Source organism: Capsicum annuum, chromosome 9, assembly GCF_002878395.1.
Source record: "Capsicum annuum cultivar UCD-10X-F1 chromosome 9, UCD10Xv1.1, whole genome shotgun sequence".
Lineage (NCBI taxonomy): Eukaryota > Viridiplantae > Streptophyta > Magnoliopsida > Solanales > Solanaceae > Capsicum > Capsicum annuum.
Window position 1 is genome coordinate 218,457,091 of NC_061119.1, and position 27,359 is coordinate 218,484,449.

Genomic DNA, 27,359 nt, shown 5'->3' on the forward strand with positions numbered 1-27,359 from the left:
ATAAATGTCAATAATACTTGTCCATTTTGAAACCAATGGATAATTTACCCATTTTACCCTTAACATTAAATACGATTCATTATCCAATGTGTTTTCTAAAGCATTAGATTTATTAGATTCAAAGGATAATATGGTAAAACTAGCCCTATTATTTACTATTTCTTAACTTATGTGTCAAGTTAATAGTGGACAACTATTGATAGACGGAGGTAGTAACAATTAGACCAAATGTGCTCACATTTAGAAAGCTTAAACTAAAGTACCAAAATTATTCAAAAATATATTAAAGGGGACATTTTGAACTACTTTCAAATATAAGAGATATTCTTGTTAATTTCTGTTACATTTTAAGTGGAGTTTTAACCAAATTTTGTCAAAGTTATTTTTGTGAAAGAATATGGGGCAAAGCTAAATAACTTTGGTGTATGACCTGACTTGTGGAAATGAGAAACAGAGTGTGACCTTGATAAATACTATATACTTACATAGATCGGAGATAAGAACGTCCACGGGGTTGTTTCCGAGATCTTCTTGTTCTTTTTGAATTCGTGCTGCAGATTCTCCAAGTTTGGGAAGACACCTTGTTAACTCAATCAGTTGTAGTGTGTGGATTTCTGCAAACTCAATGGGTATCTCTTTCAAATTATGGCATTTGTTAAGCACAAGTCGCTCAAGGACAGGAAAATTGTCATCTGTGGCATTCCAGTACTCGAGAAAATAATCTTCAATTAACAAAATCTTCAATCGAGTAAATCCCCTAACATTTGGAGTCCATTCTTCGCCATCACAAGCAAAACCCATCAGCTTCAGCACCTCAAGGTTAGGCAACTCAGCTATGATGTCCAAGTACAACCAACTTAGAAAAGTACTTTCCAACTTCAGCTTCTTGAGCGTTGCTGGAAAAGCTTTTGCACTTGCTGGAAAATGGGCAAAGCAAAATATAAAACTCAATTTTTCAAGTTGCTGCAGATGAACAAGATTGTTTAGAATACTATTAGAGTCAGTCTCATATCCACGGATTCCTAATTCTTTGACATTCTGAATCCCCATAATAACCTCCTTCGTGCAACAATCCAAAGACAAGTAAGAAATAGTTTGTAAGTTTGAAAAATCCAAGTGCCTTCCTTTGTTAACAGATCCACTTGGGCAATCTGGTAAATTAAATCTGGGCAGTTTAAGATGCCGCAATTGCATTAGTCCCCAAATTTCCTCAGGAAAAGTTACTAAAACTGAAGGAACAATGTATGTCTGCTGCCCTTGAACAATGAATGTCTGCAGATTCCATAACCTGCAAATTTCTGGAGGTATGTCTAAATTCTCCTCATGGCAGAGCAATGATAGGTACCGCAACCAGATGAGGCTTAGTATCTCTACAGGGAAATGATCAATCTCTATGTATCTCAACTCCAAGACTTTGAGTAATTTGAAATGAATAAGCTCTGATTTGAGAAAATTAATTGGAAGATTACAAAAAGAAGAGAAAATAGAATGGGTTTGTTTCAAAAGATCGTTGCTGTCATGATCTCTCAACTGACGATGCACAGGGGTAAGAAGAGCCCTAAAAAGGCCACGGTGACAATAATCAATTTTTGTTCTGCATTTAAAGGGCTGCATTTTTTGCATACTGAGATATGTCCATCCTGAATCAAATTCAAGCACAATGTCGTTCATGATAAAAATGTTCTCCCTTTGAATTTCTCTCACGCACAGGTCATGTATTAGATCATGAACCTTACATGATCTAATTTTTGTTCCATCTATACTTTTCTTGCAGGCGAGGACTAGACATCTATCGACAAGCTCTTGCAAACACTTCTCAGCCTCTCCTTCCAAATCATTTTCCAACTTCAGGAACCCCTCAGCCATCCATGATCTCATCAATTTCTTCACTGGTATCTCACTGTCTTCTCGAAAAATCCCGAAATGTAGAAGACATGCTTTTAGATCGCTAGTCAAGTGATTGTAACTCAACCCAAGCACACGTGAACATCGTTCATCAGGATCATTTGTGACAAGTGACTTGACATTTTTCGCAACACTTTTCCAATCTTCTATTGCCCTTTTAGATTTGAGAAGTCCAGCAACCACGACAATAGTTAGTGGTAACCCGTGACATTTCTCTGCAATTCGCTTCCCAATAGTCTCCAACTCAGATGGTAATGCTTCATTTGCAAAAGCTACACTTTTAAAAAGGTTCCAACTCTCATTCGGACCCATTAAATCCATCTGCAAAGAAAGATTCTCTGTACCAGCATCGTGAGCTACTTCAGTGTTACGGGTCGTCAATAATATTCCACTCCCATTGTTTTGACTTGGAAAACATAGTCTCACAGCATCCCATGCTTCAGTTTTCCACATGTCATCCAATACAATTAAATATCTCTTGCCCTTTAAACTCTTTTGTAGCATGCTTGCAAGCTCTGCTTCATCGTTCATGTCAATTGTACCACCCTTTGTAGAACGCAAAAGACTCAACAAGATTTCCTTTACGTTGTGTTGTTGAGAAACAGTAGCCCAGGCACAAACATCAAAATGAGAACGAATGCACGCATCATTGTAAACTTCGTTCACTAAAGTTGTTTTACCTATGCCTCCCATCCCAACAATCGGGATGACTTTGGGTTCACCAGAGTAGCTTCTAGTAAGATCTTCTACCAACAGTTTCCTTTGATCATCACGTCCAACCATATTGTTCTCAACATTCCGAATATCTTTTGATGAGCTGTGAAACTCTTGAACCGTTGATTCCTTTGATGCTTGTTTGCCCTTATCTTGAATCTCTGTTGATTCTTTCCAGATACGATCAATGCCCTCTTCTACTTGTTGCGGGCTATCAGAAAGCCACCAATGTGCCTTTTCTCTCAGATTTTCATCATTTGCCAATACAACTTCAGTTACTCGTAGTTGAATTGTGTGTTCAACAAAATTTGCAACTTGTTTTACCTCTACTTCGAAATCCGTCATTTCCCCAGAAACATTGTTTTTCTCAAACTTCTTGACAAATACTTCCAGGGAACTAGTCTTTTCATTAAGATCGCAAATTTCTTCTCTGTGATCACAGATCAGAGATTGCATCGGCGAATTGGATGTCAAGAGCGATTCTATTGTTCTCGTAAGAGAAGCCACACTTGCATGAGCCATAACTACTATATTCACGTTTGCCTTTGCAATTATGACCTGAAAGCTGCACGTTGCGAAAGGTCAATGGTTGTATAGATAATGTGACGCACAGATTGGCAAAAAAGGCAAGTGTAAACTAAATAAGATTAGGTTATTTTATTGCTCTTCGCTACTCACAATTTCTAAAATAGCTTTGATCTTGTAATTTATTAGTATTCGTGTTGAAACCAAAATTGGTACCCTTGTTTTGGCATTGAGTCTATTTCACGTTCAGGTCAGTTATGTTACTACATATAATTTTGCACTTTGAATCTATTAATCTCCAACTCTTTGAATTCGGTTAAAGATTAGAGAAATAATAATATTTAACAGAACCTAGGACATATAATTACCTGTTACTAATAGGCAAATCTTTTAACTATTTCATCCAATACCAAGACAGTCTCAGTCAATCACAAAAGCACGCGACTGGATAAGCAGTGGAGCATAAGTAGGTGATGATATAATTACCTGTTATACATGTCACATACATAACGCCTTGCCATGGCCTTTAGGTGATGGTCTATGAGACTTACAGGATATGTTGTACTAATTCCCTTCTTCCCTGCTCTTTTTATGTAACTTTACAAATTCAACTCCGAGTACTATCAGATTGACCACGTGGTTGATTGTGATCAAGTCTGATGATTATTTTATATGATGGGTCAACCAGTTAGTTTTGTGGTTTCTAGGAGTCTTTGTGTTATTGTTCTGATTCCATTATTTCGAGCCACATCCCAACTTGAACACTTACTAAATGCTCTTATGACTCTGCAGATGGGTTGACGGTTTATCAGAAATAATCTCTCTAAACCAACAATAGTAGGGGTAAAGTCTGCGTATGCCGCCCCACCCTCCCGATACCCCACTAGTAGGATTTTCTAACTTTGCTAGAAAGTCGGACCATAAAATTAAACGGTCATAATTCAAAAGTCTCTGTGACTTTCTTTAACTTGGTGTCAAGTAAAAAGACAAACAAATCAAAATGGACCTTGGCTGTCCACTGTATAATTGGAGCAAAAAGATACTCCCTTTTTTTCAAAAAGAATTACCTACGATACTTTCCTTTTTAATCCGTTTGAAAAAAGAATGACTTCTTTCCTCCTTTGGAAATACTTTAATTTCTACATTCCATGAGTCATATTTAGACTATAAGATTAAAAGGCATTTTTGTATATTGACATAACTTTAATTTAAAACCATATGGTCAAAGCTACTATGACGCACTCCAACTTCACAGGGTCCTATTACCCTGAACTCAATTTTAGCATATTTTTGTCGTCTTTTTGTGCTGACGTGGAAACTTTATTACATAAAAATGGAGACCACGTCAAAAGTCACATCAGCTAAAAAGGTGAACAAAAATATGCTAAATTTAGTTGAAGGGTAATTGGACTCCCATGAAGTTGGAGTATGTCGTGACAAATTTGGTCATAGTTTAGGAGGGTACTAGATGTTTTACTCGATTCAAAAGTCTTCTCTAGCTTTTTAAACTTCGGGTTATGTCAAATAGATCATTCTTATTTAAACGAAGTGCGTAATTTTTTTCTCCGAGATCCTCAGTAACATCCTTAACAAAAAATTACAGGGTGGCAGTATGTATGCTATGTTGTTGAGGTTGATTTCAGATGGCCACTCAACTAACAGTTATTAACTCAGAAAGATGAGTATTTAAGGGAAACTAACCTTTCAATGATGTTTGTGAATACAGGAAGAAAGTTGGGAAGAAGCAACAGATGACTGCAACAAAATACTATAAAACACACAAATATGAGTATATAAAAACAAAAAGACATAGTAGAAGGTAATCAAAGATTAAAATCAAGAGAAAAAATGGCATACCTCTCTGAGTGACTAACAAAGGGTTTGCCTTCTCATTAAGATAAAAAGTTATAAAAAGATGCTTTATAGATATATACCTTTATTCTATTTTACAAAATAAAAACAAAAGATGATTATATTATGTTTCAATTGTTATCCTATTATTTTTGATGTCATGTTCCTTTTTCTGAATGCTATGTATTGCTTTTTTTATTAATTTTCATGTTTTTATCACTATATTTTTTTTATAACTAATTTGATAAAATTAATACATTGAGTGAGTGTCGTTCGAAAACAATCTTTTTGCCTCCACTAATTTAGGATTTGCATACACTTGACTCTACCTGGAGGCCGGATCCCACTTGTGGAATTATGTAGAAATATACTGTACCAATCACAGATTATATATATATATTAGTTGTCTGCCACTAATATGTTGCAAAGTGTAAAGCATCTAGTACTCACCTTTATTATGATACTAACATTACATACAACTTATAGACCGCCCCAATCACACTTCACATTACATACAACGTGGCATGAAATATAACATTGAGTTTGCAAGAATATATTCTGGAGAATAAGTAAAGTGATAGCAGCAGAACAAGTTCCTCACCACTGTGGAGAATAAAGTGTTTGGGAGAATAAAGTGAATGGTTTTAATAATCTTGGAATTCGATTCTTGTTTCTGTTAGTGGTCTTTAAACTACTGCTTTAGCCAAATAATTTCTGAATCCTATAACTTACATTTGTTCAACATCTAACAATCTTCGAATTTGATTCTTCTTTCTTCTGTTGATGAACTTTCAAAATACTTGTTTAGCCAATTTCTTCTAACTTACTATTTCTCAAACAAGAAGTGTTCTAATAATCATGATTTGCTGAACATTAAGTGGCCAAAAGGTAAGGTTACTATATTATATTGTTCATTATTATGTATTACATCACACCTCGATTTTGAGTGAAAATTCAAAGTGACACTGAAGAAATTTTCCTAGAAAACAATGACTTTATTTATATTTGCAAAAATGTTTTCTGCTATGACTTGTTATCCTTCTTTCTTCAGTTTCTTTGTGTTCTTCATGCTTCTAGAAAATTGCAAAAAAGTAGTTTCTTGTCTTTGGTAGTAAGTTCAAAATTAGGGATGGTAAATTAAACGGGGTGGGTGGGTTTTAGGCTAGGATGGACCGTGTGGGCTTAAAGTTATGTAGTGGGGCGTGTTTTCGGCTATGCTGGGGATGCAGATTTAAGGTTAAGTGGGGCGAGTTGAAATATTTTTTTTCAAAATAGATGCCGGGCGGGTTGCAGGTTCGCCCCACAATTGCACCGCACCCCTTGTCATCCCTAAATCAAAATAATCCTCAATTGTACATGGTCAAATAAGTACTCTCTCTATTTCATTTTGCTTGTTATAGTTTGACTTTCACAAAGCTTAAGAAAAGAACAAAAAGATTTTTGAAACTTGTATCGTAAACATATCAAAAAACTTTTAATTAAGAAATTATAAGAATGTTAGTATTTACTGAACGGAATAATAAGAAAATAGTGTCAAACAAAATTAATCAAACATGGAAATAATATAAAGTGAGCAGAATCTTGAAATTTTGATGAACTTTTTTTTTGTGGCAGACAAGTGAGACCCACTGAATCTAATTTATGCTTTTGCTTTCTAGAATTTATAGAATTCTATGCATCATATTTTTTTATAATTAATTTAGTACTGAAATTATTTGCTTTATAGGTAGCTGAAAAGATACTCGACAAGAAAGAGCTAGAATTCTACAAATGGGACGGCGACCTTTCTCAGCTGCTGCAGAATGTTAGAGATAAGCTGAACAAAGTTGCAGAAGTATAATCCTTCATCCCCTCTTTACAACTTTTCAACTTTTCAAAAAACGACTTGTTAGTAACGACTTAACATGATCCATTTTCATCGATGCTTTTGCTCAGAACTGGACTAGAAACGAGAAGAACCATTGTCTGGAAGAGATAGAGAAGTCTTTCAAGTTCTCCGGGGCCATCCTCCGATTGATATTCTCTTGATGCACAACTTTACGCTTTGTTTCCTGTTAACTTGTACATTCGATGGTCGAAACCTGAAAATTTCTGTGAATAGTTGTGTTTCTTTTTGCGTTTAAATTCTGTCTATGGTGTATAATAACTTGATTATAATTCAAGTGTTACATCATTACTCCATTCTCAATGTTGCTGATACTTAACTATGGGCTGTCCAGCCTCATAGAAAGCGATGTTTTCTTTTTTCCTCTATTGTAATGTGGTGCTTGTATATCGTGTTTGGCCTATGAAGCATCGGACAAGATGAAGTTCTTACCGTTTGATGAACCTTGATCTAACTATAGATCAAAGGCTTGTTGGAAACTAATAGCTTGTTTGGCCGAACTTCCTATTTCTGCCTTTTGTCCAAAGTATTTTTGGATGTAGCAGTTTGTGTTAGGCTAATCAATTTGAGAGACAGTCTATATGTGAGCAGTAAATCTCTTATTGCGGTTTAGACCCTGGTCCAATAGCTTGGCCAACCGTAGTCCAATTATCTGGCTCATAAGTATTATCTGTGATAGCCGGGTTTACAGCAGAAAGTTCTGTGTACGCCACTGATTGTTTTCACCTGGATCATTGTAATAACTAACCTCTACAGCTTTGTTTCCTAGGCATTCTTGCTCTTCTTGAGTTCGTCCTGCAGAAGCCACGAGTTTTGCACTACAGTTTTGTAACTCGATTAGTTGTAGCATGGACGGAATCACCCATATCAAAGGGTAGTCAGCACACCCTTCGTCGAAAAATTGTGTTGTGTTGTGTAGGTATAAGTTCTATACAAAGAAGGAAAGAAAGAAAACATCAAAGCTTATAAACTTTATAAAAATGGGCTGACGACAGTGGCAGATCTAGAATTTTCACTTAGAAAGTCAAAGGATAAAAATATAGTGCCTCTGATTTGAACTTGAAGAGAGTAGAGCGTAGGCAGACCTTATTACTACCTCGTGGAGGTAGAGAGACTGTTTCCGAAAGTATTTGGCAAAGACCAAAAAATTTGTACGTCTAAATCCTTGATAAACAAGTTATTTTTAAAGAAAACTGTTGTATTCCACAGCTTTGTTTCCTAGGTATTTTTTCTCTTCTTGAATTCATCGCACATCCAAAAGTTGAAGGTGGCAGAGATGCGAATGTTGCGATGGATGTGTGGACATAACAGAAAAGATAGGGTGAGGAATGAGATTATTCGGGAGAAGGTGGGAGTTGCTTCGGTGGAGGATAAGATGCGAGAAGTGAGATTACGTTGGTTCGGGCACGTGATGAGGAGGGGCTCAGGTGCTCCAGTGCGGAGGTATGAGACACTAGCTATGGATGGTTTTAGGCAGGGTAGATGTAGACCGAAGAAATATTGGAGGGAGGTGATTAGACATAATTTGGAGCAGTTACAACTTATGGAAGACATGACCCTTAATTTTTTTTATATGGACCATCACCTTTTTTTTTTTTTTAATATCTTTTTGACAATTTTATATGTATTTTTAATATATGGGATATAGGCACAACACGCTTCATAGACTCTATAAAACCAAAGAACGTAATACATTTACATTTATGAAAAACATAGGGTGATGAACTAGCATCAACAGTCTATAACAGTATCAAATTGTTAATCCATTGTTTCCTTTTACATTACAGGTTATCCTGAACATCGAACAACCAATTAAGATCGTAATTATCATCATGTTTTGCAGCATCAGCATCCGAATCTTCATTATCATCATCTTCTGCAACATCAACATTCATCATCATCTTCTGAAACATCAAGATAATAAACTTCTTCTCCTTCATAAGACACTGTATGATGTGACGTGAAAATGAGAAACTGTGTGTAACCTTGATAAATATATACTTATCTTGATAAAATTTATACAAAATATTTCACTTGTTGATATTTCAATTATATCATAAAAGAGTTGAATCCAAGTAAACCTCATTTTACTAGAATATTTATACAATCGATACATTAAAATTCGTGTGCAATGACAACAAAGAGAACAAGTATCTACTCTTCATTTTATTTTTATTGTAATTTAATGGCAGCGTTGGACATTACCCAAACAATCCATTTGCCACATTTAACAAGCTTAAACTAAAGTAACAGAACTGCACAAAAATATATTTAAGGGCCATTTTGAACTACCCTCAAATATAACGGATATTCTTGTTAATTTCTCTTATATTTTAAGTAGGATTTTAACCAAATTTTGTCTAAGTTATTTTTGTGAAAGAATATGGTGCAAAGCTAAATAACTTTTGTGTACGACTTGACTTGTGGAATGAGAAATAGAGTGCGACCCTGATAAATATTAGAATATACTTACATGGATCGGAGATACGAACATCCAGGGGGTTGTTTCCGAGGTCTTCTTGTGTAACGCCCCGCAATTTGGGCTACAATATAGACCATGATTTCAATGCGTTGTTAATCCCGAAGCCATAAAATCCTATGCCAATACGGCATGTTAATTATCATGTAGCATGTGAAATCCACTCAAGCTTGAATTTAGACCATAGAGGTCCTTCAACTCAAGGACGAGTCAAAACTATTTTGATCAACTAAGTTTTAGTGTACGTTGTAAAGTGTGTCATCTTCCTTCGACCATAAATCTCTGTATATGTCGAATTAGGGAGCCTACTATATGGCAAATGATAGGTATTCGAGTTAGCTTTCCAACGATACCAATTTGGCTAAAATCCGACACCCGAGCAAGAAGTTATGACATTTCAAAGTGATAAGCGACGCCTAACCAATCACCCATGGCCACTGAAAAGCATAGGCGATAGCCTAGGCGGCGCCTATGTGACCATAGGCGATAGCCTAGGCGGCGCCTATGTGAACATAGGCAATAGGATGGGCGGCGCCTATGTAAGGAATTCTAGTGATTTAAACACTCCGTGTTGAGGACAAAGTGGTCCTTTTCCACCCTTACTTAGCCCTAAAACACGAGATTTAGTTCCAAGGACCCCAAAATACATATTCTTTCATCAAAAGTGCTCAAGATTCTCCTTAGGATTTCAAAAATAAAAACCCAAATAGTTCAAGAGTTGACCGTAGGTTTTCAAAGATAATTACATAATCGGAATCACCAATCCGCAAGCTTCAAGAAACATCTATTATCCTTGGAAATAGAGGTACGTGGGGTTATCCAAAAATCTCATGGGTGTATTTTTATGCACATGCATGCTTTTAAATGGGGGTTTTCAATCAAATGCTAATATCTTGCTTTCAATATGATTTCTAAGTCATTTTCTTTATGTCATGGGAATTGTTTGCCTATATACTTCAATGGTTAGAACCATGCATATGTGATTTGATATTTTCCATGGAAGTTGATAAATATGAATGATAAATTATTTTCAAATTCCCATGATAATGTTTCGATACTCCATATTATATTGTGATCAAGAAAAGAGAGCATGAATTTGAAATAAATATTGTTCACCACTTGTAAATGATGAAGCACCTTGGTTTTTACATGATTATGCATCAGTGGATGTGACCTTGATGAATTGCAAGTCGGGTATGATGATACCCTTCAAAATACGATATATGATTGAAAATAAAAATGAAATTTGAATGCATTGATTTTATATGAGAAAGGTGGATTCCCGAAGAAGGCGTTTGAGACACAAGGAATCATCGCTGGAATAATGTGTTTGCCGACACGGAATATTGGTACCAGGCTAAGCGATCTGTGTACTTGACTTCATGTCATTCCCAAATTGGGACTATAGGTAGGAGCCCGAGCCAAGTGATCTTGGGCACTACCATTGGGTCGAGACACCATGTTGTGTGGTCTTAAGTGTCTCTCCCTCACTTATACTCTAATCTTTGCGGAAACTGAGGTTTGACAGTTGGTGTAAATTATGTAAGGTATTCCACCTAGCTCAATTGCAGTTGCATTTCATTACTGTTGAGAAAAACTATTGCATTACACCCATGTGCTTTCAAATGATTTGATACGAAATTGCTTTATAATGGCTCTCAACTATATTTTGTAAAAAATATTATGTTTTGCTTTGATATCTCTGCATGCCAGTACTTTTGTACTGACCCTCTCCCCTCTCCATCCTCTCAGATTCAAAGGCCCAGTCTAGGGATCAAGAAAACCAGTTATAGAGACAAGTGGTGAGCCTTCTATGTTTCGGAAGGTCTTATGTCTTGCAGTCCTTTTATCTTATATTAGTTTTGGGTCTGCTGGGGGCCTTGTCCTAGTTTTCAGATAGTTACTTATTTTAGTCATGTAGTAGAGATTTCACAGATGATTTTTGAGATGTTGATTGAGATTGTGGGACATTATTTCCCATTATTATTTTCATTTGATTCTTGACCATGTTTCCGTTATATTGTGTTTCTTCCGCATCATATGAATTAGGTGCATGATTACCGATAGGGATGTTTTGGGCCTCCATGGTTTAAAATGCTCGTCACGGCCAGGCCCTGGTTCGGGTCGTGACAAACTTGGTATCAAAGCACGGTTCATGGTCCCAGGGTGTCTGCAAAATCGCGTCAGGTAGAGTCTTGTTTATGGGTATGTAGCGCGTCACACTTATAAGCAGGAAGCTGCTAGGTATTTAGGAAATGTTTCCCTTCTTTGTGATTTAGTTCGTGCTTCAGAGTCTGAACTGTCCCTTAATCAATGATAACTTGTGTTTCAGAAAACACAATTATGCCTCCACATCATATCATCGATCAGAATGCTCAGGCAGATGAGGTCCGTCCCACCCATGGGATGCGGACCCATAACAGGGCTCACACTCTAGAATTTGTCCCTACTCTTGGAGTCCCGACCAGTCTACTCGGGCTCTGCGGACTAATGTCAACCGTCCCCCAACTGCTCAGGGAGATATTTCAAATGTAGAATTCAGACGATCTATTCATATGCTGACATAGTTGGTAGCCAACCAAGCTTAATGATCGGAAGATGTTGGGTCTACATCTGTTACATCTGAGGCTACTAGAGTCGGACATTTCATGAAGATGAACCCACCTAAGTTCATTGGCACCAAGGTGAAGGAAGATCCATAGGAGTTCGTGGATGAGATGGAAAAGATCTTTAAGATGATGCATGTGGATGAGGTTGAAGGGGTGGAATTAGCAACCTATCATCTCAAGGACGTTGCGATTCAGTGGTATGCCGACTGGGAAGATGAAAAAGGTGAAAGTGTTGAGACCACAGTTTGGGGCAAATTTGTGGAAGCCTTCCTTGATCGATTCTTTCCTCTGGAGTTGAGGGAGGCCAAAGCAGAAGAGTTTATGAATCTGAAGCAGGGTAGTATGAGTGTCCAAGAGTACACTTTGAAATTTAATAAACTAGCCCACTATGCACCAGAGTTGACTAGTAATATGAGGGCCCGAATGAGGAAATTTACATCTGGCCTTACTAATGACCTGGTACTTGAGTGCCACGAGGCTATGTTGAATGAGGAGTTAGACTTTGCTCGACTGACTGTTCATATACATCAAGTGGAAGAGAAGAAGAAAAAGATTGTTGAATCTAGAGAGAAAGACAGATAGACTAAGAGAGCTAGATCTGTGGACCAGCACCAGAGTCATCCATAGAGTGGTAACTGGGGTAATAATTGGTCGAAGAAGAAAAAGTTTTGGAATTATGCACAGTCAGCAACCAGACCACCGACAGACAGACAAACTCAGAGTTTTCAGACTCCTCATGGGTCCAAAGCTCTAGGTACACAGTCTTAGGGTAGTGTGGCCCAGCAGCGTCGTACTCATCCGTGGTGTGAGGTTTGCGGAAGAAATCATCTAGGGAAGTGCTGGTTTGAGGGGAGAAACTGCTATACTTGTGGAAAAGTGGGTCACCTTCAAAGAGATTGTCCATGTGCTGGAGTAAAGGGGGGGGGGGGGGGGGGGGGGGGGCTAAGTCCCAAGCCGCCTCCATAGCTCCTAAGGGTGCCCCTTCAGCTGCCGGAAGTGGTCGCTACCAGTTATATTCTTTGATTAGCCACCAGGAGGTGGAAGCTTCAACAGATGTTGTCACCAGTATGTTATGAATCTTTTCTCGTGATGTTTATGTATTGCTTGATCCCGGGTCTACTTTATCTTATGTGACCCCTTATGTAGCTGTTGGTTTCGTGTTTGAGCCCGAAGTTATTGTAGAACCCTTCTCTGTTTCTACTCTAGTAGGTGATTTTGTTGTAGCTAAAAGGGTATATAGAAATTGTGTCGTATCTATTCATAGTAGGGAAACTGCGGCAGACCTTATAGAACTGGATATGATAGATTTTGATGCCATCCTTGGGATAGACTGGCTCCATTCGTGTTATGCCACCCTTGATTGCAGAACCCGAAAGGTCACTTTTTCTTTCTCGAATGAGACACTACTTGTTTGGGCAGGGAGTTTTGTTAAACCTAGAGGTCACTTTATCTCTTATCTTAGAGCCCGAAAGCTTATCTCCAAAGGTTGTATGTATCATCTAATCCGAGTAAAGGATTCAAAAGTTGGAAACCTTCCTCTGCAGTCAGTCCCTGTAGTGAATGAATTCCCAGAAGTCTTTCCCGAAGATCTCCCAAGGATACCCCCTGATGGGGAGATAAATTTTGGCATTGATGTGTTGCCAGACACTCGTCCTATTTTTATTCCGCTATATAGAATGGCTCCCACAGAACTAAAGGAGTTAAAGGAACAGCTTGCAGATCTCTTAGACAAAAGTTTTATTCGGCCTAGTGTTTCCCATGGGGTGCACCCGTGCTTTTCGTGTGAAAGAAGGATGGGTCCCTTCGGATGTGCATAGACTACCGTTAGCTGAATAAGGTCACGATTAAAAATAAATATTCTCTTCCTAGGATTGACGACCTTTTTGACCAGCTTCAGGGTGCCAAGTGTTTTTCAAAACTAGACCTTCGCTCGGGTTATCACCAGTTGAAAGTTAGGGAGTCAGACATACCCAAGATAGCCTTCCGAACCCGATATGGTCACTACGAATTTCTAGTTATGTCCTTCGGGTTGACTAACGCCCCTGCAGCCTTCATGGATCTTATGAATAGAGTGTTCCGTTAGTTTCTTGACTTGTTCGTCATTGTATTTATTGATGATATTCTGATCTATTTTAATAGCAAAGAGGATCACACCAATCACCTCCGAATTATCCTTCAAACCCTTAAGGATCATCAGCTGTATGCCAAATTTTCTAAGTGTGAATTCTGGTTAGATGCTATTGCCTTCCTGGGGCATATTTTGTCTAGTGGTGGGATAAGAGTGGATCCCCAGAAAGTTAAAGCAGTGAGCAAATGGCCCAGGCCCACGACTCCTACCTATATTCGGAGCTTCTTGGGTTTGGCGGGGTATTACGGAAGGTTCGTAGAGAGTTTTTCTTCCATAGCTACTCCGCTTACTAAACTGACTCAGAAAAAAAAAAGTTTTTGTAGTCTGACTTGTGTGAAAACAGTTTTGAGAAATTGAAGGACAAGCTGACTACTGCTCCTGTTTTTACCCTTCCCGAGGGTGTAGATGATTTTGTGGTTTATTGTGATGCATCCCGTGTGGGACTTAGTTGTGTATTGATGTTGCGTGGTAAGGTGATAGCTTATGCATCTAGGCAGCTAAAGGTGCATGAGCGCAATTACCCCACTCATGACTTGGAGTTAGCAGCCGTGGTGTTTGCACTTAAAATCTGGAGACACTATCTCTATGGAGTGCATGTTGATATTTATACAGACCATAAGAGTTTACAATATGTTATGTTTTCTCACAGAAAGAATTGAACCTCAGGCATAGGCGTTGGATGGAGCTTTTGAAAGACTATGCTATAAGTCTGCATTACCATCCGGGCAAGGCAAATGTTGTAGCCGACGCCCTCAGTAGGTTGTCTATGGGTAGCCTTTCTCATGTAGAAGAAAGAAAGAAAGAGATGGTAAAGGATATTCACCGCCTTGCAAATCTAGGAGTGCGACTCTTAGATTCCGAAGATGGAGGGGTGATTGTTCATGAGTTAGCTAAGTCATCTCTTTGTGCTGAAGTTAAGGAAAAGCACGTTGAAGATCCCATCTTGATGCAAATCAAGAAAGATATGGGTCAACAAAAGGTTATGTCGTTTGAAATTGGTGGCGATGGTATTCTAAGATTTCAGGGTAGGTTGTGCGTTCCGAATGTCGATGGGATACGGGAAAGAATCCTTAATGAGGCGCACACTTCGAGGTATGTCATTCACCCAGGCTCTACTAAGATGTACCATGATCTGAAAACCTTGTATTGGTGGAATAACATGAAATGTAATGTAGCTGATTTTGTGTCCAAGTGTTTGAATTGTCAGCAAGTGAAGGTGGAACACATGATACCGGGTGGTACTTCCCAAGGTAACCTTAGTAAAGGTACTGTAGAGGAATCAGAAAGTCAAAGAAGCAACTTGGGAGTCAGAAGATGACATGAGAATTAGATATCCCAATTTGTTTGCTTCGATAGAGGAGAAGACAAAAGGTACTATTCCTATCTTATCTTTCCTAGTCCTTTATTATGCTTAAAATCATGTCTGTTTGTGTCCCGCATAATCCTAAGGGGGGATAATGTAACGCTCCGCAATTCGGGCTACAATATAGACCATGATTTCAATGCGTTGTTAATCCCGAACCCATAAAATCCTATGCCAATACGACATGTTAATTATCGTGTAGCATGTGAAATCCACTCAATCTTGAATTTAGACCATTGAGGTCCTTCAACTCAAGGACGAGTCGAAACTATTTTGATCGATTAAGTTTTAGTGGGCGTTGTAAAGTGTGTCATCTTCCTTCGACCATAAATCTCTATATATGTCGAATTAGGGAGCCTACTATGTGGCAAATGATAGGTATTTGAGTTAGCTTTCCAACGATATCTATTTGGCTAAAATCCGACACCCGAGCAAGAAGTTATAACATTTCAAAGTGATAAGCGACGCCTAACCAATCGCCCATGGCCACTGGAAAACATAGGCGATAGCCTAGGCGGCGCCTATGTGAACATAGGAGATAGCCTAGGCAGTGCCTATATGAACATAGGCAATCGGATGGGCGGCGCCTATGTAAGGAATTCTAGTGATTTAAACACTCCGTGTTGAGGACAAAGTGGTCCTTTTCCAACCTTACTAAGCCCTAAAATACGAGATTTAGTTCCAAGGACCCCAAAATACATATTCGTTCATCAAAACTGCTCAAGATTCTCCTTAGGGTTTCAAAAATAAAAATCCAAATAGTTCAAGAGTTGACTGTAGGTTTTCAAAGATAATTACATATTCGGAATTACCAATCCGCAAGCTTCAAGAAACATCTATTATCCTTGGAAATAGAGGTACGTGGGGTTATCCAAAAATCTCATGGTTGTATTTTTATGAACATGCATGCTTTTAATGGGGGTTTTCAATCAAATGCTAATATCTTGCTTTCAATATGATTTCTAAGTCATTTTCTTTATGTCATGGGAATTGTTTGCCTATATACTTCAATGGTTGAAACCATACATATGTGATTTGAGATTTTCCATGGAAGTTGATAAATATGAATGATAAATTATTTTCAAATTCCCATGATAATGTTTCGATACTCCATATTATATTGTGATCAAGAAAAGAGAGCATGAATTTGAAATAAATATTGTTCACCACTTGTAAATGATGAAGCACATGGTTTTTACATGATTATGCATCAGTGGATGTGACCTTGATGAATTGCAAGTCGGGTATGACGACACCCTTCAAAATACGATATGTGATTGAAAATAAAAATGAAATTTGAATGCATTGATTTTATATGAGAAAGGTGGATTCCCGAAGAAGGCGTTTGAGACACAAGGAATCATCGCTGGAATAATGTGTTTGCCGACACAGAATATTGGTACCAGGCTAAGCGATCTGTGTACTTGACTTCATGTCATTCCCAAATTGGGACTATAGGTAGGAGCCCGAGCCAAGTGATCTTGGGCACTACCATTGGGTCGAGACACCATGTTGTGTGGTCTTAAGTGTCTCTCCCTCACTTATACTCTAATCTTTGTGGAAACTGAGGTTTGACAGTTGGTGTAAATTATGTAAGGTATTCCACCTAGCTCAGTTGCAGTTGCATTTCATTACTGTTGAGAAAAACTATTGCATTACACCCATGTGCTTTCAAATGATTTGATACGAAATTGTTTTATAATGGCTCTCAACTATATTTTGTAAAAATATTATGTTTTGCTTTGATATCTCTGCGTGCCAGTACTTTTGTACTGACCCTCTCCCCTCTCCATCCTCTCAGATTCAAAGGCCCTGTCTAGGGGTCAAGAGAACCAGTAGATCATTCAGACAGAGTTGCAGAGACAAGTGGTGAGCCTTATATGTTTCGAAAGGTCTTTTGTCCTGTGGTCCTTTTATCTTATATTAGTTTTGGGTCTGCTGGGTGCCTTGTCCCAGTTTTCAGATAGTTACTTGTTTCAGTCATGTAGTAGAGATTTCGCAGACGATTTTCGAGGTGTTGATTGAGATTGTGGGACATTATTCCCCATTATTGTTTACATATTGTAGACACCTAATTTCGTCCCTCCCCAATATCATTTTTACGTATTGTTTACCTTATCCTACCTTGTACCCTCACCCGTGTGATAATCCCTCCACAAAATGACAAAAATAACAACCCCCTAGCTAATTTTGTTTTATCCTAATATTCTAACAACCCACCCAATTAAAAAAACAACACCTACCTACCCTATCCTAACAAACTCTACCCCACCTCACCACTATCCCCTACCCCATGTGACCCCACCTACCTCACCAATACCCCACCCTCACCTCATACACACACACACAAAAGGAACACGGAGGAAAAGCCATTTTTTTGGAATCAAAAAAAATAAATAGAGAGCATTCCATGCTCTTCTTCTTTCTTCCTCACGATTCCCTCACAAAAACAACTCACGCACACACACTCACATACGAAACAGAGGGCTGATAAGCATGTACAAAGAATCAAACTCTCTCCATATTCTCTCAATTTCCATTCACTAATAGAAGACACCACTCCATCATCAATACGCACGCTATTTTTGGAAGTAAACAGAAAAAAGGATTTTTCATTGGAGGATCCTTCTTCTTCATTCATAAACACATAGGTACAGAGAGTGTCCAGAAAAGGAACCCATCTTCTATTCTATACAAAAAATCACATGCACACGCATAGAAAGAAGGAGAAATCAAAAGAAATAAGGGAAGCTTGCGATTTCCGGTGATAAACAGCGAAGCCTGCACGAGATTTGTCATTCTTGTTGAGTTTTTCTGGTGAACCTTTCAGCGGAAGTAGTTCACAGGTTATTTTCTGCTCAGTTATTACCTTTGTAGCTCACCCGAGCTCGGATTTGGATTGGTTTTGTTAGTTCTCTATTAGATTTCAGCGACTTTGGTTTCTTTGGCTCGCGATTTATTTCTGATGTCGTGCTTTTAGGGGGTTTTCGATACCGGGCTGGTGTCGTTCATCTCGAGACTTTCTATTGACTCCCAAATCTGTCAGGGTGGATTTTTCTCATTGATTTGTTTTGCTCGCTGTTGGGGTTTTGTTCGAGGACTTTGGTCTCGTATTTCTTCATTATTGATGAAAACATGTTTCATTGAGTTTCGATCGGGGTCAGTTGTCTATCGGACTTTAAAGGTGCTTCGGGTTTGTCTGTTTTTGGAGGATTATTATCGATATTGTGTTTTGGATCTTTTGAGAAAAGTTGAGTTAACATTTAGTTTTGGGTTTCATTTCGTTGTTTTCTTATTGGTTTGAAATTTGTTCAGATGGCGATTGCGGGACACTGATTGGATTTATTCGTCATTGGGGTTCTCTGTTCGAGGATTTTGGATTTTGGAATTTCCCTATTATCGACGAAAGCAGTCTATCAAGTTTAGAGCTTCAATTTTGGTGATACCGAGCTTGGGAGTTTTTCCGATTGAGGTCTTCTATTCGGGATTCGAAATTCGGGCTTCTTTAACATCATTATTCAACTAAAATTGATTATCGAAAGGTCCACTTTCTTAACTCCCTTTTCTTTACCTTGATTTGTTGAATTGTCTTGATTATGTTGATGCAACCATGGTTGGTGGATTTTTTGTTGAAGTTCTGATGTGATGATTATATGCATAATGTGATTGATAAAAAAGGGAAGTTCGCGGGGCGGGTCGAGAAATTGATAAAAAGAATGATTTTAGATTAATGTTAGTTCGTTAGTTGTTCTGTTTAGTCCGGAATAAAATTTTAAATTTGTGAATATGATTGGATCGTGTTTAGGTTGAAATGAATAGGCAATATATGTTCGGGTAGGCAAGAATTTAAGATTGATGTTTTGGTTGGATGTTGGAATGTGCGTGTGAATGTTTCTTTCTAGTTTATCGTATTTAATTCAATTGTATAATTTGGCCGGGGAATGCCCCGAAGTATCTGTCTATATATTTATTCACCGGGGAATGCCCCGAGGTATCATGTACCCGGAGGACGTTCGTGGTGAAGGCCTAAGGCGTCGGGTAGAGCATTAGTTTAGGATTAGCGTAGGTTTACTCTCAGTCCCTTTTAGTTCGAATTGTAATAATTGGACTGGACTTTACATTGCGAATTGTTTTGTTTTGTTTAATTATTTTGCGTGCTTTTTTGTGCGGTTTATACATTTCTTAGTGCCAAAAATAGTCGATACACTATCAAGCGACCGTGGTTGAACCACGGGATCGAAAGGTGCCTAACACCTTCCTCTCGGTCAACAGAATTCCTTAGCCGGAATCTCTGTTCGCAAACCAGTTTAAAGAGTCAACTGGTTTTGAAAAGGATTATCTAACGATGACTTGGCACACCAGATTATGTCAAGTGGCGACTATGAGTAAAAAATGTAAATAATCCTTTTCCAAAGCAAATTTTCATTTCTTGTCACGTAATAATTAAAACCCTTTCGAACATTAATTTATAACCACATTTTTGGAGTGCGTAAAAAGGGGTGTGACACATATGATTTTTGACCATGTTTCCGTTGTATTGTGTTTCTTCCGCATCACTTTGATCATATGAATAAGGTGCATGATTACCAGACAAATAGGGGTGTTTTGGGCCTCCATGGTTCGAAATGCTCGTCATGGCCAGGCCCTGGTTCGGGTCGTGACATCTTGTTCTTTTGAATTTCATGCTGCAGATTCCCCAAGTTCGGGAAGACACCTTGTTAACTCAATCAGCTGTAGTGTGTGAATTTCTGCAAACTCAATGGGTATCTCTTTCAAACGTCTGCATTCTTTAAGCACAAGGCGCTCAAGGACAGGAAAATTGTCATTTGTGGCTTTCCAGTACTTGAGATTATAATATTCAATTAACAAAAGCTTCAATCGAGTAAATCCCCTAACATTTGGATGCCATTCTTTGCCATAAGCAGCATAATCCATCAGCTTCAGCACCTCGAGTTTAGGCAATTCAGCTATGATGTCCAAGTACGACCACCTTAGCCTAAGTGAAGTTCTTTCTAACTTCAGCTTCTTGAGCATTGCTGGAAAAGCTTTTGCACTTTCTGGCAAAAGTTCACTATCACAATCTATAAAGCTTTCACTATCACAATATATAAAGCTCAATGCTTCAAGTTGCTGCAGATAGACAAGATTGTTGAGAGGCCCAAAGTCCCGAATAATCTAATATCCATGTCCTCTTATTCCTAATTCTTTGACATTCTGAATCCCCATAATAACCTCCTTCGTGCAACGACGTGAAGACAAGTAAGATATAGTTTGTAAGTTTGAAAAATCGAAGTGCCTTCCTTTGTCAACAGATCCACTTGGGCAATCTGGCAAAAAAAAATTCGGCAGTTTAAGATGCCTTAAATGCATTAGTCCCCAAATTTCCTCAGGAAAAGTAATTACAACTGATCAACCACGTCCTCGAACAATGAATGTCTGCAGATTCCATAACCTGCAAATTTCTGGTGGTATGTCTAAACTCACAATGCATTGCAATGATAGGTACCTCAACCAGATGAGGCTTAGTATCTGTAGAGGGAAATTATCAATCTCTATGTGTCTCAACTCCAAGAATTTGAGTAATTTGAAATGAATAAGCTCTGATTTGAGAATACGATAATATGAATCCTGAAGATGAAAAGAGAAAATAGAATGGGTTCGTTTCAAAAGATAGTTGTTGTCATGATCTCTCAACTGACGATGTACAGGGGTAAGAAGAGCCCTATAAAGACCATAGGGACAATAATCAATTTTGTCACCAGTCACGCGTTTAAAGGGATGCATTTTTTGCATACTGAGATATAGAGATTCTGAACCTGATATGCCAAGCACAATGTCATTCATGTTAAAAATGTTTTCCCTTTGAATTTCTCTAATGCACAGATCATATATTAGATCATGAACCTTACATGATCTAATTTTTGTTCCATCTAGACTTTTCTTGCAGACGAGGACTAGACCATCTATCGACAAGCTCTTGCAAACACTTCTCAGCCTCTCCTTCCAAATCATTTTCCAACTGCAGGAACCCCTCAGCCATCCATGTTCTCATCAATTTCTTCGCTGGTATCTCACCGTCTTCTAGAAAAATTCCGAAATGCAGAAGACATGTTTTTAGATTGCTAGTCAAGTGATTGTAACTCAACCCAAGCACATGTGAACATTGTTCATCAGGATCATTTGTGATGAATGACGTGACATCTTTGACAACACTTTCCCAATCTTCTATAGCCCTTTTAGATTTGAGAAGTCCCGCAACTACGACAATAGTTAGTGGTAACCCGTGACATTTCTCTGTGATTTTCTTCCCAATAGTCTCAGCCTCAGATGGTAATGCTTCATTTGAAAATGCTGCACTTATAAAAAGGTTCCAACTCTCATCTTGATCCATGAAGTTCATCTGCATAGAAAGATTCTCTGTACCAGCATCGCGAGCTACTTCGTTGTTACGGGTAGTCAACAGTATTCGACTACCTGCATTGTCTTCAGTCGAAAAGCAGCGTCTCACGCCATCCCACACTTCACAAATCCAGATATCATCCAAGACAATTAAGTACCTCTTTCTCTTTAAACTTTTCTGCAGCATGTCTTCTAGCTCTGCTTCACCTTTCGTCTTAACCGTGTCATCCATTTTGATCGTCGATTGCAGAAGGCTCAGCAAAATTTCCTTTATGTTGTGCTGTTGAGATACAGTAGCCCAGGCACGAACATCAAAACGGCGTAGAATTGATTCATGATAGTAAACTTCTTTCGCTAAGGTTGTTTCACCTATGCCTCCCATCCTGACAATCGGGATGACTTTGGGTTCACCAGATCTTCTAACAAGCCTTCCTTTTGATCATCACGTCCAACCATATTATTGTTAACATTCAGAATATCGTTTGTTGAACTTGAAAAATCATGAACCAATGACTCCTTTGATACTTGTTTGCCTTTATCTTGAATCTTTATTGACTCTTTCCAGACATGATCAATGTCCTTTGCCAATTGTTGAAGGCATTTAAGAAACTTTCGGCGTGTCCTTATATTCGAGATTCCTTTGAAAAATCTTGAGCGAATGATTCCTATGATGCTTTTATTTTCTCTCAGTACAGTTTCTACTACTCTCAATTGAATTGTGTATTCAGCAGCACTTGCAACTTCTTTTACCTCTACTTCAAAATCCGTCATTTCTCCAGAAACATTGTTTTTCTCAAAGTTCTTGACAAATACTTCCAGCGAATTAACTTTTTCATGAAGATCGCCAAGTTCTACTCTCTGATCACAGATGAGAGATTGCATCGGTGAATTGGATGTCAAGAGCGATTCTATTGTTCTCTTAAGAGAAACCACACTTGCATGAGCCATATCTACTGTATTCTCGTTTCTTTCCTTTGCGTTTATGACCTGAAAGCTGCAGGTTGCAAGATGTCAATGGTATTACAAATACGCAGATTTGCTAAAAAGGCACACATAAACTAAATAAGATCAGGTAATGTATTTGCCTTAATCATAGCTATCACAGGGTAACAGTGAGTTTAGTCCCAAACTCAGTAGCTTTAACGCGTAAAAATAATTTGACTCCCAGTACAATAGATTGTGGTTCAAAACTCCACTTCACTTACAACTTTATTTTTGAGGAGTTGGAGCAACATAATTATATACATAGTACAAAGAGCTAAATTATACATTGATAATCCACTACAAGTGTTATTTTACTCTAAAACTTTAATCAAATGAGAGAGTAATCAAGGGAAACTAACCTTTCAATGGCAGATCACACAGCTTCAAGATCACTGCAAGAGATATTTGAGAAAAGGATAGAAGAAATGACAATATTGTGAGTAACAATAAACAAATGTATAAAAAACAAAAGATAAAGAGCACCTAACCAAGATAAAATTTGAGTGGCTGAAATGATATCTGCAAAATTTATCAGCCCAAACAGTCCCTTAACTTTACATAGTAGGTTCACTTAGGTCCCTGTAATCTAATGTTGAACATAAATGGTCCTTTGGCTCGGTAAAAAAGGGTGCACTTGGAAAAAAATGTATAGTGCTTTATACACGTAGTGGGATCTGGAGATGGTAGAGTGTACGCAAACCTTACCGCTATCTTAGAGGTAAAGAGAATATTTCTGATAGACCCTTTGCTAAAGATAAACAGTACAAAGCAGTCGAGAAATAGATGTCCCTTATTTAAAATATAGAGAAAGCCAGAGAATAATGCTAAAACATGATAATGTAATGGTAAATTTAAAATTTAAACAGTAAGAACTATGATGAAATCCTTGAACTTCAATCTTTCTAGCTATATTCCGAAATGAAATTTCAGTAATTGCTTTTAAACTAAAACAAGAGAATCACCATATAAATGCACATTTCCGTTCATTTATTAAATAACGTTACCAAATAAAATGAGTGTGCGATCGTGTTAACCATTATGAGCTCATGAACTCAAAAATTTAGTAATGCCCAACTGAGTAATATTACTAAAAATTCTATCAACTCAAAAATATGTTACAATACGAAAGAGATCATATCTGCTTCAGTAATTTATCATGGTTAGGGAGCATTTGGCCTCTTTATATGATATCCGGCAATCCTCACCTCTTCAACTAGCTTCTGCGTTGAGTTAGGTCAAAGGTCCGTTTCTTTAGCTCATCACATAAATAATCAATAAGTGAATTAGAATTTCAACTGATATAACAATACATGAGGGAGATACAACAAATGAGCTTGTAAGGCAATATTCTTGGTAATCACTGTCGCAGAGCGGCAAACGAGTCGCACAGCATTCTGCAGTTGCTATGTCGGTGCTAAATGGTCCTTACTGACAGGGACATAGACAGCCTTAATTCTACCTAAACGATCGTTTAAGGGCTTAAGAGAGGTCGGGAAGGACAAATCATAGTGAAGGGTGGTTCGTAGATTAGTATGACCTTCAACGTGAAGTGGTCGGGTTCACTCCTTCTTGAGGAAGGGATTCAATGTATTCGGCAAAACTCAGTAGATTAATCTTATTTAGTTTGTCAAAATATTTAACTCCCCAAAAAAGATTACGGTTCAGAACCCATAGACTAAAAATCCTGGCTCCTTTTTGCTTACTTAGTAATGTTTTCTTAGGATGATGTTTGGATCTATCCTAAATACAGACTTGTACTATATATCTATGTTGCTGGAACTCTTTAAAAAGGTTGTCACACCTGTGTCTAATTCTCAAAAAATGCAGGTGTTTATAGCCATCAAGTGCCTCTTACAAAAGGAAGCAATGGTTCCTCGGAAAAGTGTATCCCTTTATGTTTAGTAATGCTTTTCACTAATGAAGTTTACACCATGAAGTGATTAATTTTGACATACGGCAAAGATATCTGTGCCTTCCAGTTTTCAAGCACACATTCTCCACAGAGACATAGAAAAACAGAATCTTAGTGCTCATTAGTTTGACTGCAGACAATGAGTTCAGGAACACAGGATTAGAAAGGTCCGAGTTCTTAGCAAAGGATTTGGAATGGTTTAGGCAGCAAGGTCATGCCATCCCGGAACCGTCAACTCATGGTGTCAGCTATGCTCATTACTTAGAGGAGCTATCAGAAAAGGACCCTCAAGAATTTATTTGCCATTTTTACAACACTTACTTTGCGCATTCAGCTGGAGGTCGAATGAAAGGGAGAAAGGTCAGTAATGTCGTCTTTGAAGTTTTTAGTATTATTCTACATTGTACTTCTGATACTGTGGCATATAAAGCTAGATTTTCATCATAGAAATATGGAATGAGAGAAATAAAGGTATCCGAGGACACCCAAGGGTGTGGCTTAGTAGTCAATGAAGTGGGAGGAGAAATATGATGAGGTTCAAATCCGAGCGGTGGTAAAAAAAATACTAGGCGGTTCATTCCGTTTACCTAAGCCTTGCTAGGTAGAGTTGCCCCATATCTGTGCTGGTGAGAAGTATCCAAAGCGAGCACAAGCTAGACCATGTTGGCGTTCGATCCCTTTTACTCGTTAGTACTTCAACTTTGATGGATAGTTGAAATATTACTAGTCCCTGTCTTTATCATCACTTAAGTCCTAACATCAACTTAGTCTGTTGAAATTATGATTACAGTAGCAAACAAACTAAACAACATTGTAAAAACGAAAATTGCAGTATTAATCAGTGTAAAAAATGTCCGGCAGATGATAAATTCAGATTAGAAGAAATGTAACATGGAGTAATCCTAAACTGTCGAGAACTAGTGCTGTTGTAGAAGTTGTCACCGTATTGCATTGTTTCTTTTCCTTCTTAGACCTACGAACGTTAAAGGAAAAAAAGGTAACCAGTTACTGTCCACAATCTTGCTTCTTCTTGCTTTATAGGTAGCTGAAAAGATACTTGACAAGAAAGAGCTAGAATTCTAAAAATGGGACGGTGACCTTTCTCAGCTGCTGCAGAACGTTAGAGATAAGCTGAACAAAGTTGCAGAAGTAAAATTTTTGACTCATTAATGTAGAGACCAAACCTTCATTAGGGATTCAATTCTCTCTGAGCGCATGTTAGCGTAATGTGCGCACCCATGGGGAGGAGAGCTCGAACCGTATCTCGGAAGGCAATCGAAGCTCATGAAAATGCAAAACAACTAAGGAAGAAGGGATCTCAAGGCAATTGTGCACAGGGGAGCAAGCAAGCATGAAGAATTTAAGTGACGACGAAGCAATTGCGGAACATAGTGAAGATGAACTGCCATCGCAATTGGACCTTGATGAAGTACTGGGAGCACCACAGAAGGCAATTGAATTGCAGGAATCTAATGGAACAGTGAATGTTCAGACTAACGTACCTAACCCTACACAGGTAGTGAGGGACTGGGAAACAATCACTAAGACGAAAATGGATGCTAGGAGAAGTTCCTGGGCAGATGCAGTGGAAAAGGAGGAAGAAACAGAACGGAAGGCTTCAATTTGGGATAATTTTGACATTTCTAAAGTGTCAAATGCAGGATTTAAGCTCGAATTTGTCTATCCTCTCAAAGCTGGGGGAGATAAGGTATGTGAAATTGATGTCGATGATATATCAACTGAATTGGAGTATTGGAAGAACACTATTATATGCTATGTACCTGGTGCACATCCACCCTTTTCAGTTTTGAATAGCTACATAAAGAGAAAATGGGGTAAGCATGGAGTGAATAAGGTCTCAATGTTGAAAAATGGCATTACATTAGTAAGATTTGACAGTCAGGCAGGCATGAGTGAGGTTTTACGTGAAGGAATATACCATTTCGATAATAAGCCACTCATAGTCAAGGCATGGCATGAGGACATGGAGTTTACAAAAGATGAGTGGTATACTGTGCCAATTTGGGTAAAATTGCCAGGATTAGAATTTAAATACTGGGGAAGGGTCAGATGGTGCAGTGGTATCGAGGGAATAGGTACATCCTGACAACAACTGGTATTTACTCAGTATCATCGAATGCTTTACTGGGAAATCGATAAAGGGTACAGGTTGCTTACTTAATGTGGAGTTCACTCATGCTACCTAAACAACGGGTAATAGTCTGGCTAGCCTATCAAGAAAGACTGCTTACAAAAATGAGACTCTGAAAGCTGAATATTTTGATGGATGACACCAAATGTTGTTTATGTGATGATGACAAGGAAGAGACACATTTGCATTTATTTGCTACTTGTGAATGGATAACACCACTGACGAATAAGTTAAGTCAATGGTTGGGGATTACAATTATACGTGGCAGTACTACAACTACTCTTAAATGGATCAAAACAAGGAGATGGAGCCAATTCAAAAAGGAAATTGTAGCTGCTGTTTGGGGAGCATCACTTTACCATACATGGCATGCTAGAAATAGCAGAATATTTCAACAACAAAATGTGCAGGTGGACATTAAGCTGGTACAGATACAAAAGGAAATAAGGGAGA

General features: G+C 38.2%; 3 protein-coding genes, 1 long non-coding RNA gene and 1 pseudogene across 6 annotated transcripts; 3 read left to right on the top strand and 2 right to left on the bottom strand.

Annotated features, from left to right (window-relative positions):
* Positions 1-37: 37 nt before the first annotated feature.
* Positions 38-5,110, bottom strand: LOC107840762 (putative late blight resistance protein homolog R1A-3). Of its 3 annotated transcripts, XM_047396663.1 has the most exons (3): positions 5,002-5,110; positions 4,846-4,912; positions 38-3,184 (listed from the first exon to the last, which is right to left on the bottom strand). In XM_047396663.1, exon 3 carries the CDS (start codon positions 3,139-3,141, stop codon positions 409-411), a length of 2,733 nt encoding a protein of 910 aa, XP_047252619.1. In that variant the 5' UTR covers positions 3,142-3,184; positions 4,846-4,912; positions 5,002-5,110; the 3' UTR covers positions 38-408. The 3 variants fall into 3 exon arrangements, with proteins under 3 accessions (XP_047252619.1, XP_047252616.1, XP_047252618.1); XM_047396660.1 differs by lacking the exon at positions 5,002-5,110 and having other exon boundaries at positions 4,846-4,991; XM_047396662.1 differs by lacking the exons at positions 4,846-4,912; positions 5,002-5,110 and adding an exon at positions 3,631-4,461.
* Positions 5,111-5,434: 324 nt separating this feature from the next.
* LOC107840763 lies at positions 5,435-7,283 on the top strand. Its single transcript, XR_001665304.2, has 3 exons — positions 5,435-5,883; positions 6,722-6,829; positions 6,931-7,283. It is a non-coding gene; the product is annotated as an uncharacterized LOC107840763 (long non-coding RNA).
* A 282-nt stretch (positions 7,284-7,565) lies between these two features.
* LOC107852209 lies at positions 7,566-23,611 on the bottom strand (annotated as a pseudogene).
* Positions 18,176-27,359, top strand: LOC107840765. The gene is made up of 3 exons (XM_047396664.1): positions 18,176-19,001; positions 24,670-25,114; positions 25,796-27,359. Exon 3 carries the CDS (start codon positions 26,106-26,108, stop codon positions 26,859-26,861), a length of 756 nt encoding a protein of 251 aa, XP_047252620.1. The 5' UTR covers positions 18,176-19,001; positions 24,670-25,114; positions 25,796-26,105; the 3' UTR covers positions 26,862-27,359.
* LOC124887210 (heme oxygenase 1, chloroplastic-like) lies at positions 23,208-25,837 on the top strand. The gene is made up of 3 exons (XM_047396411.1): positions 23,208-23,278; positions 24,904-25,114; positions 25,796-25,837. Exons 1-3 carry the CDS (start codon positions 23,208-23,210, stop codon positions 25,835-25,837), a joined length of 324 nt encoding a protein of 107 aa, XP_047252367.1.

Coding starts and splice junctions, on each gene's coding strand:
- LOC107840762 (XM_047396660.1), bottom strand. CDS start 4,955: ATGTCTTTTTGTTTTTATATACTCATATTTGTGTGTTTTATAGTATTT. Junction 3,185..4,845: donor TTCACAAACATCATTGAAAG/GTTAGTTTCCCT, acceptor CGCAACGTGCAG/CTTTCAGGTCATAATTGCAA.
- LOC124887210 (XM_047396411.1), top strand. CDS start 23,208: ATGGCAGATCACACAGCTTCAAGATCACTGCAAGAGATATTTGAGAAA. Junction 23,279..24,903: donor ATAGAAGAAATGACAATATT/GTGAGTAACAAT, acceptor CAATGAGTTCAG/GAACACAGGATTAGAAAGGT. Junction 25,115..25,795: donor GTCGAATGAAAGGGAGAAAG/GTCAGTAATGTC, acceptor CTTGCTTTATAG/GTAGCTGAAAAGATACTTGA.
- LOC107840765 (XM_047396664.1), top strand. CDS start 26,106: ATGAAGAATTTAAGTGACGACGAAGCAATTGCGGAACATAGTGAAGAT.